General features: G+C 39.0%; 1 protein-coding gene across 1 annotated transcript; it reads left to right on the top strand.

Annotated features, from left to right (window-relative positions):
* Nucleotides 1-266: 266 nt before the first annotated feature.
* API5 (apoptosis inhibitor 5) lies at nt 267-17,901 on the top strand. The gene is made up of 14 exons (XM_039536902.1): nt 267-474; nt 2,387-2,548; nt 3,944-4,037; nt 5,205-5,270; nt 5,712-5,863; nt 6,463-6,669; nt 8,363-8,467; nt 9,429-9,518; nt 10,348-10,529; nt 10,846-10,939; nt 12,571-12,627; nt 13,882-13,958; nt 14,431-14,567; nt 15,694-17,901. Exons 1-14 carry the CDS (start codon nt 406-408, stop codon nt 15,771-15,773), a joined length of 1,572 nt encoding a protein of 523 aa, XP_039392836.1. The 5' UTR covers nt 267-405; the 3' UTR covers nt 15,774-17,901.

The raw sequence follows: 17,901 nt of genomic DNA, 5'->3' as shown, positions 1-17,901 counted from the left end.
CAGGCACCCGGCAGGGCTGACCATGGCCATAGGCTCTGCCAGGGCAGGGGTCACTGCAGGTGTTCACGTGGCGGCGGCGCCATTGGCGCCCGGGCTGAGGGCAGCTGGGGCGGGCAAGGGGCTGCTCCTGGGAGACTAGCGGCCCAGCAGCAGCTACGCTCCCGGCCCGCCTTGCCAGTCCCCAGCCCGGGTTCCCCGGCGGCTCCGCGCTCCCCCGCCCGGCCGCAGGGAGTCCGCCGCGCCTGCAGGGGTCGCTGCCGCGGGAGGCGCGGGGCTGTTCGCTCGGCGGTAGCAGTCGCAGCAGTCGCAGCGTCCGTGGCTGTAGACGCCTGAGCAGCCGCAGCCGCAGGAGAAGCAGCCCTGAGCCGCGGCGGCCTCGGTTCCAGCTCCGGCCCCAGCCGCACGATGCCGACCGTGGAGGAGCTTTACCGCAACTATGGGATCCTGGCCGATGCCACCGAGACCGCGGGGCAGGTGGGTCCCGGCCGCGGCCTGCAGGGCCCCGTAAAGCCCCGGGCTCGCGTGCGGCGGCTCCCGGCCGGGGGGAAGCTGCGGGGCGCAGGCCCGGAGCGGGCTGCGGGTAGGGGGGCGGCTGGCTGAGGCTGAGGGGGCGGGGATCGGCCTGGGCCTGGGCCTGAGCCGCTTGGCGGGCAGCGGGGTAAGCAAAACAGTCACTGATTAAAACATTGCTCACGCCGCCCAAAGCCTCAGCCTGGGCCAGTGGCGTTAGCGGTGAAAGCCTGGCTCCCGCCGCCGCCGCCGTTTGCTGTTGCTGCAGACCCGGCCTCGTTCAGTCGGAGGGGACTCGACCTGGCGTTCGTTACACGCCGCTTGGATCTCAGGCGTAGAGGGGCTTTGTAGCCAGCGTTTCCCCAGGACGTGGAAGGCCTGACTTCCAGAAGTGCGTAGCGACCGCTGCTCCTGTTGCGTTTTAGTGGGAGCTGTGGGTAGCCATCACCTCTGAAAAATCGGTTCCTTGCAGCTCCCTTCTGCTCGTCAGGCCTGGGGCTCTGTTTCAAATGTGGTGTTCTGGAGTTTGAGTTATTAACGCAGTCTCAGAAAACAGACCTGCCTTGATCGGTGTTTGGCCCAGAGAAACTTGTGGCAGTCATAAAAAGAAAAAAGACATGTCTTGCGTTTTTTAAATTTATTATTGCCATCCAGAACAGGCTGTGTTGGGTAAAGCATCCTTTCTGCAACAGTGAGGAGAGTAGGGTGTTAAAAATAGAATTCAGTTCATTTTCTTTAGAATAAAGTATTCTGATTTTTTGTTCCAGTTATAATATGTTGTTTGGGAAACTTCTGCTAGCATTTTAAGGTTTCAGTCCTGCATAGCTTTACGTAAATAGAGTTAAGTATGTGCAGAAGAGCTTGCAGGATCCGGGCCTGTGTGCAATGAACAGCTAAGCAGATGTAGGAGTGAAAATGAAAATAGCCAAAGTAAGTAAATGACAACTGGTGCATAATAATTGAGGAGTTACTGGTCAGAGGGGAAACTTATTTCCAAGTATAGAAATTATGTACAATAGTTTATTTAAAAGACAGGTGGTAGGAACAATATTTGAATAAGACAAGACCAATATGATTATTCATCTGTGAACTACTGTCACTTACAGATGTATAATTTGGGGACAGAGAGATTGCTTGTCCAGTTCTGGCCAGCAATTGTCTTTAGGGCATGAAAAGAAAAGCATCTCAGTATAATTTCCTGGCTTGCTAGATTAATTAAAAAAAAAATGCCTTGGCAAGGCCAGGTGAAAGATCAAATGTCAAATGGCATCTGAGAGAGAAACTAATTATTGTAGTTCTTGTATCTTTTACAATTAATTCCTTCCTGTCTAGATAGTAGGCTTCCAGGTTCCGATCCTGCCATACAACCCTGATAATCATGTGGCACTCTATCAACTTCATTGTGACCCAGCTTGTGTAAGGGTCTGCTCATGTAGATCTAATTGTAACATTTGGCTCTTAGATGGTATAAATATTTAACATTATTCAGCTGAACAGAAGGTGATTTATTGGTCCAATTGTCTATTAAGGGCCTGATCTCTTACTGAAGTCAGTGGAAATTTTGCCACTCTCTCAAAAGAAGTAGAATACCATAAGCCATTTCCTACCTTATTGGTGGTTTGGACAGTAATTTTTTTCATTAAATGAAGCCTTTATTTTTTGATCAATAATTTTGTTGGTTTGATTAGTAGTCAGCACAGTTATGTCAAAGCAAATTATGGTCCGGTTAATTTATCATTAATATACATGAACTTTTTGCAAATAGGTTGCTGTATTAATGGTGAAAGTGAAGTGTAACTGAGAGTAAAAAGTCCTTTCTTGGTCCTAGGGAAATCCAAAGTAGACTCTGCTTTATATAGTCTGTCTTTTCTTCTAGCATAAAGATGCTTATCAGGTGATATTGGATGGCGTAAAGGGAGGTGCCAAGGAGAAGAGACTAGCAGCACAGTTTATTCCAAAGTTCTTCAAACATTTTCCTGAGCTGGCTGATTCAGCTATCAATGCCCAACTGGACCTCTGTGAGGATGAAGATGTTTCTGTAAGGATACATGCTGGACATTTTGTAGCAAGCTGCTATATTAATTCTTATTTTGTGCTCCCTTTTATTCCTTTCCCATTTTATATAAGTATTTTCTTGCAAAAAATTGGACTTCAGTGTCCATATGTTTCCAAGCATATTATGTCTGTGTGTCATAAAATTATAATTAAACTAACAATACGTTAGTGCCTTCCTCTTATTTCAGTCAAAACAATTCTGATCACTTTGGGTGAAATAAGCTGATTCCTACAGATGCATGTCACTTAGCTCATTGATAATGCTTATAATGCAAATAATGTCTGGAGAACACATTGTAATTGGACTCATCTTCTATCACCAGATAAATCTTCCTTGGGTTTCTTTCTTCACTATCCCTCGTGACTCGACCCTTTCCAATTACAGGAAAAAATTCTCTAGCCAGAGACTGAACTAAAAATATTTTTCATATCCCTAACACTTTTTAATATCCAAGTACTTTACATGTATTAAGCCTTACATCTTCTCAGGGAGGTAAGGAAATATTTCTCCCATTTTACATTTACACATTGGAAACATGAGTCACAAAAAAAAAAAAAAATCAAAGACCTGATTTTCCAGCAGTCCTCAGCACCCACAACTCCAGTTTGCTTTGATGGGAGTTCTGTAGGCTAAGCACCTCTGGAAATCAGACCTAGGTGATTTGCACAAGGTCAGACAGGAAGTATCAGCTGTGCTGGGAAGAAACCCCAGTATTTCTGACTCTTGTACACTAACAACTAACCCATTTTTTTCTGTTTTAGCCAATAATACCTATCTAGAAGTGGTCGAAAATGATCAAATAAAGGATGGAAGTTGTATTATTTTTTAATACAAATTTGTTCATGAGGTTTTGATTAGTTAGTGATTTTTTTTATGTAAGTGTTCAAAGAAATTGTTAAAATGGCATTTGCCCAAAAATATTAGGCTCAAGATGAAATCATAGTTATTTTATAATCTGCAAATATCTGTTCATAAGACTTCTCCAAACCAACCACAGATGTTGAAGTTTGAGTTGTCACTAGTGTCTGATTAATAGCTGGGGCAGAGACTTTTTGGTATGGAACTAATGGCACAGCAGAGTTAAATAAATCAAAAACCTCACATGGGTTCTGCAGTTTACATCAGCATATGCAATTCAGAAAATTTGAGTTCAGCATTTAATTCAGGGATGCTACAGGAAGTAAAAGGTAGCAGAAGTCACACACTAAATCATCTTACTCTATGTTGGCTTAGATATCAAACGCGTGGGTTTTTTTTCTCACTTAGCTGTTTTTCTTCTGAACCTTTTTAGAATCAGTGCAGTCTTACTCTTCCTGTAATTATGTGCTAAGATTTTGAGACTTCTGTTCAGATGATGACAGTATTTCATTTTGACAGATCCGACGCCAAGCAATCAAGGAGCTGCCTCAGTTTGCCACAGGAGATAATCTTCCCCGGGTAGCTGACATACTGACCCAGCTTCTGCAGTCAGGTAACATGTACTGATGATTTCCTTGCCTATTTCCTGCTGCCATGTGCTTCTGTTACATGGATGTTTGTGGCTGGTTTAGTTGAAGAGAGTTACCATTGTAGAAACTGAATTCTTCCTCTGTTGATTCATTAGCTTATTATGTAGCAATCTGCCACAGTTGTCTTCATGTCCTGTTTTTGCTCCATTTCTTTTCCCCTGTCATTCACATCTCATATCTGTAGCGCAAATATGCTAGCCTCCAATTCTGCTGGGAAGTGATTGATTATCTTAATTTAATGCAGAATGACTTACAGTTATCTCAATATTTTTGTCCCAGCTTTCCATGGCCTGGGCTACCCTTGCCCTCAATACAAGAGCTAATGAACTTTTCATATATTGGTGCCCTGGATCTGTCTTGAATCAAGTGTCCATGGGGATCATTTATTTCCTAAAGGCTCTGAAAGACCAATGGATTTATTTTCTTTGGCACAATTTAAACTTTCACATTTTCAGTGCACAGTAAATTAAAACGTTTAACATCATTCAGTATTTCATATACAATATATATTAGTTTATGTTCAAAAAGAAAACCCCAGTGGCTTTGTAGAGAGCTAAATATTTACTAAATGTTCAGAGTTATTTTGTAAATGCACTATTTTAGTCTCTCCTAGTCAGTAAATGGGAAATATTGCCTTTCAGAAGGGACTTGCATTTTGATGCCACTTTGCAGCAGAAGCCCTATTTGATACAAAATAAGAGGGAAAGAATTTGCTTCCTATTTGGAAAGCACTGGAGAACTTCAAACTTATTCTGAAGTAAATCCATAAAAAAAATATTTATCATTAATATATCAGTTGGTATCACTTTGGTTACTACTGGGTTTAACCATCTCTTCAGCTAACCAAAATATTTAGTTACGATAGTTAACTTACAAAAGTTTGTGACTCTGGTTTTTAAAGCTTTCTATTGGTGAAATTTATTTTTTCATTTCTATTTTGTATCTTCACTGTCAGGATGACAGGAAATATTTGTTAAACATTTAAACTCTGCAGTGACTTGCTCTTTGTAACCAGATGTCAGGAGCAGAAACCTTTTTGTATTATGATGGAGTATTCTTTTGACCCTTTATTCTTGCCCTTACTTCAGCATTTCAGAAAGATACATGACTTTGAATTTTCTCTCCCCCAGATGATTCTGCAGAATTCAACTTGGTGAACAATGCTCTGCTAAGTATTTTTAAGATGGATGCTAAAGGTAAAGAACAGACTCTTTTATATATAATGTTTTTATTGTTTAAAGCTCACCAGTCATTGGTAAGTCTCAAGGAGTGAGATCAGGAATGGTACTTGTATCTGCTGCAAGGCAGTGTAGAATTTTAAGCAAATGTTATTACTTGCTGTTCTGTGTCAGAGATCTTGAGCTGCTTAGCTTATATAAATACAGATCCATTACAACTTTGTAATAGAGTGGCACCCGAAATGTTATTTGATATGCAAATATACAGGAAGGCATGATCTCTCCCTTTAAGAATTATGTGTTCTGCTGTGCTGTATGTTTACCTCGTTTCTAAAACTAGCAATTTTAAAATAAGTTCTGGAGCTTTTCCAATTTGGAAAGTAGTTTTCATTTTACTGTATATCATAATTATAAAATTGTTGAATGGTTTGCATTAGTTGAATTTTGTTTGCATTTCAGGGACACTGGGAGGCTTGTTCAGTCAGATTCTTCAGGGAGAGGATATTGTGAGAGAACGAGCCATCAAGTTCCTCTCTACAAAACTCAAGACCCTGCCTGAGGAGGTGCTAACAAAGGAAGTAGAGGAGCTCATATTAACTGAATCAAAGAAGGTAAGTGTTGTGTTTCACTCCAGATTTAGGTTTTGTTAAATCAGCTTTTTTTGTAATAGAAATGTTTCCAGTATTTAATTATTTAAAATGCCATGCATGTTATGGCATGTATACATGATTCTGTGATTACCCTGCTATGTTTGCAACCCAGATGTTACAGCATTATGTTAGCGTGTGAATGCAAAAGCAACTATTTTTTCCACTTTTGTTTATAATCTATTTTCATTGTCCAGACTGAGAGAAATGGAAAAATCAAGAAAACTAACCAAACAATAAGAAGTAAATTACATGGTTAAAGTTCTTTCAGTTTTAGGCATTAAGTTTTTGTTAGTAATCTAAGGACACTAGATATTTAAAAATTATTGGCTGAGCAAAGTGAGGTCCTATGCTCAGTTTGATGACATTTCTGTCTGTGTGACCCTCTAGTTACTTTAACCCAGAGGCATATACAGAGATACTGTATGTTTTCCCATTTTTTAAAATGCAGGAAGCTAAAACTGAACAATTGGATAACAGCGCTATTTACCACCTTAAGTGTAATAGGAGATGGGTATTGCAAATTGCCTCAGTGGGATTCTGTTTTCTGCTTTTATTTTAAGGTCCTTGAAGATGTGACGGGTGAGGAATTTGTCCTTTTCATGAAGATATTATCTGGCTTAAAAAGCTTACAGACAGTGAGCGGGAGGCAGCAACTGGTGGAACTCGTGGCTGAACAAGCTGACCTGGAGCAAACCTTCAATCCATCCGATCCAGATTGTGTGGACAGACTCTTGCAGTGCACTCGACAGGCAGTGCCACTCTTCTCAGTATGTATTTCTTTCCTTTTGTATAGTTAGTACCATATTAAAGTTACTGACTGTAATGTCTTTAACATCGTGACTAATTGTGTCAGAGTGATTGCATATCTGTGACTTATAGTCAGCAGTTTCTCTGACCTAAGTCTTACATGTATTATGGACTGATCTGTTCTGGAGAAGTTCCATTCAGATTTGTAAACTTTTGTGTCTTCCCTAAGTTCCTGCTTTCTCACAAATTGAAGAATTTGATGTGAATGATGTCTCAGTCTCCCACTTCTATTCTTCAGCATATGTGGTATTTGTCTTGGTGTGTTAGCTGAGAGAATTGAAATTTTCTTTATTGGTTTTGGAAGATAATCTTACCAACTTGACTCTAGGAGCTCTCTCTCTAATAAACTCCATGCTCAGCAATTTCTAGGCTTAATTTAGTAAAGATAACTTTCTTCCATGGTTACAGAAGTCTTTTAATACCATTCTTTTTGTTCTTTGTTAGCATCCCTGGCAGATGGGCAGTTCTGTTGCATTGGCTCTATGTGCCCAGTGTAGTTTTTAGGAACTACTCTTTCAGAATCAGGGGGAAAACATCACAACTCAACATTATAAGAGGGGTATGAGAAATGAAGTATGTCCTTGTGGTTAAGGCACTGGATTATATTTGTGACTGTATCACAGACCTCCTTTGTGATATTTGGTAGGTTATTTAATCTCTGAACCCTAGTTCCCCATCTTGTAAAATGGAGAAGCCTCTGAAATTCTAAATTGCACTAATTTAACTGTTTTCGATGCACTCCTCCACTCCAGGAGATTTTGACAGTCTGTTAAAGGAAAATATGTTGTTTTCTTTTTGTGTCTATAGCACAGAAGGAACTGAGCAACTTCTGAGACATCCTGTGTTCAAAAGAGTTTTGTCAGCTTTTGCCCCAGTCTTGCAAGGGAAAGTCATTATAAGATAAAGGCAGGATTTAAGGTCATGGGCAGGGATTTCTGGCCAAGTGAAAGCTCCATCTCTCAACTATATCAGACATAGATTACCACTTTGAAAGGAGGCTTCAGCCTAACTTCAGAAATAGGTTAATTTCTTTTTAAAACACTGACACTTGCACAACCAGAGTAGGATGAGTCCTTGCAAAAGTTCCTGGATTGTGTGTCTTTTTTTTTTTTTCCCTCAGACTTTGGAATCTTAACAATCCCCTCTTTAGACATAAAAAGTGAATATTTGCCAGGTATACTATTAATTATACATGGTAATTATACATACCCCATATCCACTGGGCTGACCTAGCAGTATCTGCTGTCGAGAGAGAGCTGGGTTTGAATCTTAAGCTCACCCTCTTGCTCCATTCTCAGTGAGGGTTAGGAATATTGCAGAGATGAGAACACAGAGTCCAATAGACAAATGTTCTACTGATGGATTTAAATTTATACATTGATTAACTCAGTCCATTGCCAGACATATTGCAGTAGTTTAAGGCCTGTTTTCAGGGAAATGGAACTGTTATAGATAGGAAAAAATAAGCATATGCAATTTTATCAAAATCCCCTGTAGCCTAGGCACCACTCTTAGCTGGAAGGGCCCGTGTGTTTTGAGGGGGGAAATTGGCTAAGGGGTAGCAAAATGATGGGTGTCCATTGGGCAGGGAAGGTGGGGATAAATTAAATCAGACTCCTGCAGTAACCTTAGTGTCTTTCTGAACTTTTACAGAAAAATGTTCATTCTACAAGGTTTGTGACTTACTTCTGTGAGCATGTGTTACCAAACCTCAGTTCCCTGACTAGTCCAGTGGAGGGCCTTGATATCCAGTTAGAGGTAAGCTAAGCCTGTAAGAGCTAATAAACCTCAAACATACACATCATAGTGCCTGTTCCAGAAGTGAATGTTTCTCTGCATAACTCTCTGGGATTGTAAAAACTACAGTGTGTTTTCCAGCAATGTGCTGGTCTACTCTTCTGTGGCTCTTCCAGTTAATAACATGAGGAAAGACCACAGCACTCTACCAGCTGACGGAGCTGTGTTGAGCAGAACCTTCCTTCTAATGCCTAAGAGTAAATACAGAAAGCAAAACCCTTACCCTAATTAAGAGGAATAATGACTACAGTCATTAGTCATATGGTGATCTCACTGAACTCTCCAAGCTGTTGCTGTTCCTTCACATTGTCTTCCAAATAGCCCCCTTAGAGTTACCACTTTGTCAGCAATGTGCTTGTACTGTGCAAAACAAACAAACAAAAAGTGAAAAATTTCTGCCTGAAAGAGCTTACAATCTGAAAGACAGATCCAGATAGATAAGATTCACTGAGAAGCCATGAGGGAATAACTTGAATACCTTTTTATATTCATTATTTTTATTGTGTCACTTCTTGTGGGCATGATGGAGGGAGTGTAGCTTTGGGAGGGACTTAAATGCATTGAGGAAGGAGGCTTGAATGAACATCTGGCAGATTGCAGACAGGAGATTCAGACAAACTTAGTCTGGCATTCACTGATAATAATTGTTAAAATACATGTATAATTATTACTGTCACATGTTAATTTTCATTAGTTCTCTACAAATCTCTGCTACTTAAAGCCTGCATTAAAGGTAAAATGTCCCTCACCTGGCATGAGTTGTATTTTATAGACTTTCCAAAATCATGATTGCTATTTCTGGCAATTGAATGTTGCAATATGCTGAAGAAACCATGTTAATGTTGCAATCCACTTTTATTTAAAATTATGCAACCATGTGATTATAACTCGTAGCTTTACCAAGAGCTGTTCTTGTTTGTAGGTATTGAAACTACTTGCTGAAATGAGTTCGTTTTGTGGTGACATGGAAAAGTTAGAATCAAACTTGAAGAAGCTTTTTGATAAATTACTGGTAAGGCAGACTTTTGCTGTGATACAATAATAAAAAATGCACTCCACAAAGTGAGTGACCTTCAGTAGCTTATTACCCATTTTTCTTTGGTCCCTTTCTGTTGTAAAGGTAGTTACCCCTGGTTATTGTGTTCAAATAAGTGCAAAGATCTCTTTGCCCACTTTGAATCTCTCAGTAGCATTGCAGAACTGGATGATTTCTCTACACACCATTTTTGACCTAAGTTGAAAAAAGTAGCATTGTTTGTGTTCGTATGATGATCTTAAAATCCATCAGTGCTAGCAGTAGTGGCAAGGCTATCACAGACGCTTACTGGCTCAAAGCATGTATAGTTGAGATGCTGATAAAAGTGTTGGTAGCTGATCTGCACTGGCCTGCAAACAAATGATAGTAACATGGAGCTAGTGCAATGAAGGGAGACTCTGTTAGAATTGTCAGAATAGATAAGGCCCTATGTAATGTAGCTTAAACTAGTTTTGTTGGAGTCTGTACAAGACTGCAGCAGAGCCTATAGAAAAATGGTCCTCCCTGCAATCCAACAATGCACAGAGTGGTACTAATAAATTAGGTGTTTGCTGGACTGGCTGTTTCCAAACACTGACTTTACAGAGGAGTTTTGTACGATCATATATTAAAGAGAAACTGTTAAATAGATTAGACTGCTAACCTGCTTACATATTTAGCTAACTGATTTGGTTATATCCTATATTGAGGTTTTAATTTTCATAGCCATGCCCTCTTGTGAATGTGGGTGAGATGCAAAGAGTGGAGAAAAGGGAACAGGTGAGTGAAAGTGTCTCATTTATCTGTTCTGCTTGGTGTTCATCAGGAGTACATGCCACTCCCTCCAGAGGAAGCAGAGAATGGGGAGAATGCTGGCAATGAAGAGCCCAAGTTGCAGTTCAGCTATGTGGAGTGTTTGTTGTATAGCTTTCATCAGCTGGGGCGAAAGCTTCCAGACTTCCTCACGTCCAAGCTCAATGCAGAGAAATTGAAAGACTTCAAAATCAGGTAATGTACGAGAGACTGGAATGATCACTTAGCTGCAAACCTAGCTGGAATGGGCATATTGGAAGTGTCAATGTAGAATATTATTGATCCTTCCTCTGCTGAACTGTTTGGGTGCAGGAGAAGAATAAATTAGATTAGTAAGTAAAATAATGAACTGGTTGAAAAATGTTTTCAGCATTTATTTAAAAATTAAAAAAAAACTCTTGTCCTATCACGGTTTTCCTTTTGCTTGTGGTTTTCTTTTACAGGAATGTGTGAAGTTTTGTGCTTGGCTTGGTTGGGGTTCATTAAATACTTAAACTCTTTTTTCTGTTAGGCTACAGTATTTTGCCCGAGGGTTGCAGGTTTATATACGGCAGCTTCGTCTGGCACTTCAAGGAAAAACAGGTGAAGCCTTAAAAACAGAAGAGGTATGTATTCCCCAGGAACAGTTCTCTTATCGATTCTACAGAAATAGCTATTGCAAACCATTATAAATGCCAACCTTTTTTGCTTAGATGACTAATTGAATGATACTGGGAAATGACTATCACTATGCTGCTTAAGCCTACTAAATGAATGTAAATTGACACTGCATTTCAGGCAAATACTATCAATACAGCTGATAGCAAGTATTTTAGAGGCGAAAAAGCTCTTGTAGTTTGAATAAAGTTTGTTTCGTGGTCTGGAAAGTGGCAAATGTTTTCTAGATTTAGTAAGTGCTAGATGACAGCATGTATGAATGCACTATTCTCTTATCTCTACAGACCCAGGTTCAATTCTCCTCATGTGCAAATGAGTTTCAACTCAAATTTGTTATTAGTATTTCTCAGTACTACAAAAGTACTAAATTAGGTGCCATTGGCCATGTCCAGGTTTGGAGTACCAACTGCGTTGCAGGTCAGTAGTCAAGGAAGCTGAAAGAGCTGTGTGAGGGCACAGGGCCGCAGTGTCACAGGGTGCTGGAAATCAGGACTGGCGTGCACTGATTAGCTGGGAGTGCAGCAGATTGGGACTGAGGCTCATTAGCAGAGCTGTACAGTGGCCAAGCACTAGGACAGTGAGGGCAACAGATAAGATTGAATTGGTTTAGCAGAGCTGCGGCGGGAAGCTGGCATAGTATATCGCTGTACTGTTGCTTGTCTCTAACCAGTACTGTCAGTCACTTTCAGGAGCATTAGCCTTAATTTTTTTTTTTTTAAATAAAGGCAGTTTGCCAACACTTTATACCAGAAAGCAACGTTCAGTGTCCTGGGCTTGTTAATGTGACAGTCTTGCAGTTCTCTAAGCAGTTAAGTTTCCCATCTATTGCAGTACCAATCATGGATTTCAGAAGCAATGTTACTCCACATACAACAAACCAGTGGTGCTAGCTTCCTAAGTCAGTATCTGATTATTCAGTAGTTATGCCTGATCCTGGCCATACTTCCTTGCATATTGAAACAAGACAATGACGGAGAGTTTTCTGCAAAAGGTTTTTGCTGGGCTGCTACTGTTGAACATCCCTTAGTTCTTGCATTTGCTTCAGTTACGCTCTCTTGACTGGGTTTGTATTGCAAGCCTGAATGGGTGGCAGATAGATACATGGAGTGGTTGCATGACTGGCAGTGTAATCTATCCAGATGCCATTTCTGGAGAAAGGGGACAGTTCTAAACCACAACCACATGCAGCTAGATGCAACAGGTCACAGTTGGGCTTTGGTTTTCAGATTATAGTAGTGTTTTGTTCATCCACAGATTGTCTGTTTGGCCTAGTTACACGCCATACATTTCATTTTGAATGAGACTGCTAAATGTATTGAACAAAGAATGGTAGGAAATTGGAGTTCCTGGAATTCTATAGCCAACTGAATTTCATTAAATGCAAAATTACTGAGAACTAAAAATTGTAACTAAGTCATTTATAGAAATGTGCCATAGATCTCTCATCAAGGCCATAGAAACTTATTAGGAAGTGTGCAGTAAAATTCCAATACTTCTGTCTTCACTAAATGCATCTGATGTAATCTCAAATTTCTAAAATAGCTGGAATTAAAATTGCTGTATTTTTCCCCTTTTGCAGAACAAAATTAAAGTGGTTGCCTTGAAAATAACTAATAACATCAATGTTTTAATCAAGGTAAGCCTTAAATCTTCTGTTATGTCTAAGTATGGAACAGGTCTGTAATAGAAGGATCTCTTAAAAAGGAAGGCTCAGGAACAGAGAGCTATTGAGAAATTCCCCAGATGGGGATCAAATTTTATTGTCAAGACACTGCACTGTCATCTCTACCATGGAATAAATCAAATTCAGCATTGGCACTACGTTAAACTTCTTCCCTTAAGTTTTTGTTAATTTCCTGGTCTGAGGAGATGAGTGCTCCCCTGCTGTCATGGAAGTACATTTCCTTTGTGAACTCTCTGGAGCTACATGTTAGCAACTAACAATGGAAATTATTAAACAAACTTATTGAATTGAAAGTAACAGTGACTGGGTGACTGAAATCCATTTCAGTACTCTACTTGCTCACTGTATAAAGTTTGTGGCATCATTATCAAGACATCCAGCCATCTTGAATTTGGTGGATTATCCTGCTGAGGAGCTGGAATTTTAAGTGTTGCAGCCCTTTGTTTGTTTGTAGGCCAGTATATTGTTTCAGTATCATGAGGGGAAGATTTACTTTAAAAAAACACTATAATGGGTCAGTTGTCCTTTGCGGTGTCATTTTGATCAGAAATTTGGGCCAATTGTACTATAACAACGATGTTCAGTTTAGGATTTACTTGCTGTGTCTGATTTCAGCAGGTTTGATGGAGTTTACAATATATTTAAGCATAAAAGCAAGTTAAGGATTGAGCAAGTCTTGCCTCGTAACATTCCATTTTTTGTTATCTATACTTAGAAATATATCCCTGAAATGTTGACTTGAAGTTTAATGTAATATTTTGATTATATTTTCCCTTCAAAGTTCCTACCATGGCACTCTAGTGTGAGCCAACTCTTGCTCATTCCCATGCTGCTGCTTAGCACCGTGGTGGGGATAGCAGAGATCCAAACAGGAGCCATTGTAATTCATTGTAGTAATGTACAGTACACGTTAATGTATTGTGCAGAATCATAGCATGAGATACTTCTGTTAATACAATATTAGAATTTCATATTAGAGTGCATGGAATAAAGTGGCTGAATTTTTTTAAGTGGTTCATCCAGGTAATTCTTGTTGCTGGATCCTAGGACTTAAGTCATCTTTGGTTTTAAAGAGCTTGTTTGAAGGAGGTTGAGGGAAATAGGGAAGTATGATTAATACAGACTCATAATATAGGTAAGTTTTATGTAGTGTTATTGGCGTGTACTTCATTTTATGGTAAAATGTCCACAATTTTGTTTGTTTAGGACCTTTTTCACATTCCCCCTTCTTACAAAAGCACAGTTACGCTGTCCTGGAAACCAGTACAGAAGGCTGACGCAGGGTAAGAGTTACCAGGAAATCTTGCTTAATGTGATGTTATTTCATACATATATCGTGGAATCTTTATTTTGTGATGTACAATAACTTGTCAGTGTGTGTTCAGCACGAGCTATAAAACAAAGATTTGCATGCAAAAAGCTTAGATAAAATTAAGGTTACAACTGCAAAATAGTACCTTGTAGTCATTGTGCATAAGTGATAGTCTTAGGATCCAGTTTGCCACACTGTGAGCCACAGAGCAGCTCTAGTTGTTGGCGAATGGTATAAGGTGTCAAGACTTGCTGAGATGATACAGTAGATAATTTAATCAAAATGAGGATTTTAGGAAGGCTCCACAATACCATCTTCCATTAACTGCTCTGCTGGCTTATAAACACTAATCTATGAGGCTGAGCATATTGTGTCTGTACTTATTACGTCGGGGATAGTGCAGCATCTTTCAAAGACCTCTTTATATTTTCGTGCCTTTGTAGTCAAAAAAGAACTAGTGAAGATACAACCTCAAGTTCACCACCGAAGAAGGCTCCAGCAGGACCAAAAAGGGATGCCAGGCAAATATACAACCCACCCAGTGGGAAATACAGTAGCAACCTGGGCAGCTTTTCTTATGGTGAGTTTGGAAGAACCTTGCAGTGTGAATTATACCCCTCTGGGAAGGATGTCAGTTAAGCAAGTTCCTTTCCAGATCCTCAGACGATCCAGAATTTGCTGTCATGATTTTTCCATGTAATAGTATCTATATCTATATATATTTTAATCACTGGTCTAGTAATAGGATAAGTTTACCAGCCTAATAACTAAGCAACTTTGCAACATAATTCTCTTGCAGATCTGGGGATTAAATTGTTTGAAAGCTAAAATTCCACATTATATTATTATTATTTTAAATAATGTTCTGTTATCTCCAATATTGTAATTTTTGTCATCACCAATTTTAGACATGGTAGGCAGACCTTTAGGGCTACAGGCTGTTTTAACTTTTAATATCATTTTAGAAATTATAGCTGGTAATGATTCTATTAATCTAATTTGTCCCCGTGTTAGTGCAGGATCCGCTGAGGATGGTAAACTTTTAGTTCCTCATTCAAATATGTCTAATTTTAAATATCCAATGTTCTGTCCTTCCCTTTGTAAAGTTAAGCTTAATGTAATTTTAAAGGCTCAATATTAATAACTATTACAAGGGGAGGTAAAAATAGTAGGGGTCTAAAACATTTTGATGTATTAAGACTTCCACTGGGATCAGACTCTAGATAACGGAAGCCTGAGAAATCTTGAGACACTTTGGTTCTTCCAGTGAGATCAAACTTACTCTTAATGGAGCTAAATGAAAAACTGACTCCAACGTACAAACAGTTCATTTATGTCTTCTGGTTCTTCCAGTGGCGTTGGAGCCTTAAACTGAAAACATTAAGGTACCAATACAGCAAAACACTTAAGTATATACTTAATTTTAAGTAGGTCATTAGTCCCATTTGAAGTCAGTTTTTGAGATATGCTATGATGGATAGGCAATAAAAACTCTTAATAAAACTGATAGAGAACCTTTCAAACCAATATACTATAGTCTTGTCAGAAGGTTTTAAGTACTGTTGCGTAGATGGGGTTAGCCCAGGTAATTGTACCTAAAATAATAGAACAGCTGTAACAGGCATGATAGTATTGCAATTTCATTTTTAATCTGCTATTCAAGTACCACAGACCTGTATTAGATAAACGTTTGCATTTATTTTCAGAGCAGAGAGGTGGTTTCCGGGGTGGCCGAGGGAGAGGCTGGGGAGGACGAGGTAATCGCAGTCGAGGAAGAATCTACTGAACAGACCATTGCATTCTCCAGAGCCATTATGGAGTAAAACACCAGTAAAAGTGAAAGTACTGCTCATCAAAGGATGCCTGGAGTACTGTATCCCTTCAAGGACTGCCTTCTGCTAAAGACTGACTTAAATGTTCTTTATACCTTTGTATGTATGATCTACTTTTCTAACGGACTACAAACTTGTCCATAGTGAAACTACAACTGTATTTTTGGATGATTAGTCAGCAATTTTGAGTTATTTTAGAAGTGTCTTCAGGGTTTATTCAGAATTGGAAAACAGCATAGATGTTTTATCTGAAACTACATCTTGACAGTTTGTATATTAACCTAAAAATCAGCTATTACTCAACTAAAACTATATTGTAATTGAGTTTATATATAAAATAATGGACAGGAAAGGGATGACTACAAAGGTACACATCCGTTAAGATTGACAGCTGCAGTAATCCTTTCCTCATCTGTAACAATATCTTGCAATATGTGGAGAAGAGTACCATTATTAAATTACCATTTATTTACTCCTTATAACAGAATCGTTGACTATTCAGACAAATGCTGGATTATTAAAGTCTGTAACATGGAAACACACATTTTGCTTGTAGCATGAAGCAATCATTTAACTTAAAGTTGTGGAGAATGCGATGTTTTTGTACAAATTACTCTTCTCCCTAAATTGTAATGCAAAAGTGGTGTTTTGCAAATGGGTTTTTAATGTTCAGTATAAATATGTATGCATATGCCATGAAATTTCAGTTAAACAGGTTTAAAAAAAAAAACTAGAAATACTTCAGGGGTGGGAAAAGTCAGATACAATGATTAAGCTTCATAAATAGGAGTTGGACAGCAGCAGTGGCCTGGCTCTTTCCTGTGCGTTTGAAGATTTCTGGGGTGGTTGGCACTTGAAATTTTTTTTTTAAACAATACCAACTGCATTTTAAAAATACACAAAATTTTATTTTGGGTAGCACTGAAAAAAATCCAGCTATGTTGTTTGATTCAGGTGGAGAATTAAAGTCTCCGTACTAGTTTGTTCTTCGTGGTAACCTAAGATTTTGATTTAACAGTGGACACCCAGTAAATACAGCTTAATTTAAGAGCAGATATGGCACAGAGGTTTGGTCGTTGTCCCGCCTCCGCCCCCCAACTTATTTTCACCACTTTTTTTTACTTTCTTCTCAGGTCATTCTTAAAAGATTGAACATTGTAAAAAGGTGTGGTTATAGTAAAAAAGAGAAGTTGTGGGGAAGGAAGAAATATTAACAAATTCTGTTGACATAAAATAGCTTAGGCTTTAGAGGACTGAAGATTTCCCTAACTTTTATTTTCAACATTTTGATGACTGTACCCCAAACCAAATGCCTAAAAGTAATGTTTTCCTACTAGTTTCATGTGTATTTGTGAGGAATAGCTTGTGAATCTGAGACAGGTGTCTTCATTAATATTCTCTGATATTTATCACTGCAATCTGAGGAATGCAGCATTTGCATTTCTGGAACTAGTGCAAGATCCTGTAGAAAACTGGCCCTTTAAAAAAAAAAAAAAAGCCAGAACAGGAAAACTACAGAAGCTGTCTCCAAACTTGATTTTTGTGCAGCTTTGGAACAGTGATGATAAACTTTGGACATTCCATAAGCACTTGAGTTGAACTTATTTTACTGATTATAAGACACTTGCTAAATTCAGATGTTCATTAAGAAACTGAGCAATTAAACTTCAGCTTTCAAATACAAATTGACATGATCAAAATGTCATTTTGAAAATAGGCACGGGATCAATGTTATATTTCCAGGTGAAAATTCAGCATGTTGCACATAGGGCAATAATTTGTATTATTTGAAGATTTCTTAATGATTTTCAAAGCCTATTTGTAAGCACATTTATATTCTAATCACTGGATGCGAACAGCTTCTTTGCTCAATGAAGTTTGAATGAGAACTTCTGAGACATCTTTTTCAGAGACCGTGTGCAGCTTCAGCAAAGTTCTTGCTGCCTCAGAAATAGCTAGTTCCCTCCTCCTTTCATTCTCAATTTCTGATTCAGTGAATTCTTTTGGAGACACCTGTTCACCACCTTGTTCAACTGTAAACGTTCCCTTATGCTTTTGGAATAAATTCATTTTGTAATTTTG

The sequence above is a fragment of the Mauremys reevesii genome, linkage group 4 (assembly GCF_016161935.1).
Source record: "Mauremys reevesii isolate NIE-2019 linkage group 4, ASM1616193v1, whole genome shotgun sequence".
Taxonomy (NCBI): domain Eukaryota; kingdom Metazoa; phylum Chordata; order Testudines; family Geoemydidae; genus Mauremys; species Mauremys reevesii.
This window is presented reverse-complemented; position numbering and strand designations above follow the sequence as displayed.

What these genes read in the sequence shown, in the direction of transcription:
- API5 (XM_039536902.1), top strand. Translation starts at nt 406, where the DNA reads ATGCCGACCGTGGAGGAGCTTTACCGCAACTATGGGATCCTGGCCGAT. An exon ending in AGGCAGTGCCACTCTTCTCA is followed by an intron (nt 6,670 to 8,362) that starts GTATGTATTTCT and finishes GAACTTTTACAG; the next exon opens with AAAAATGTTCATTCTACAAG. An exon ending in TTGAAAGACTTCAAAATCAG is followed by an intron (nt 10,530 to 10,845) that starts GTAATGTACGAG and finishes TTTTTCTGTTAG; the next exon opens with GCTACAGTATTTTGCCCGAG.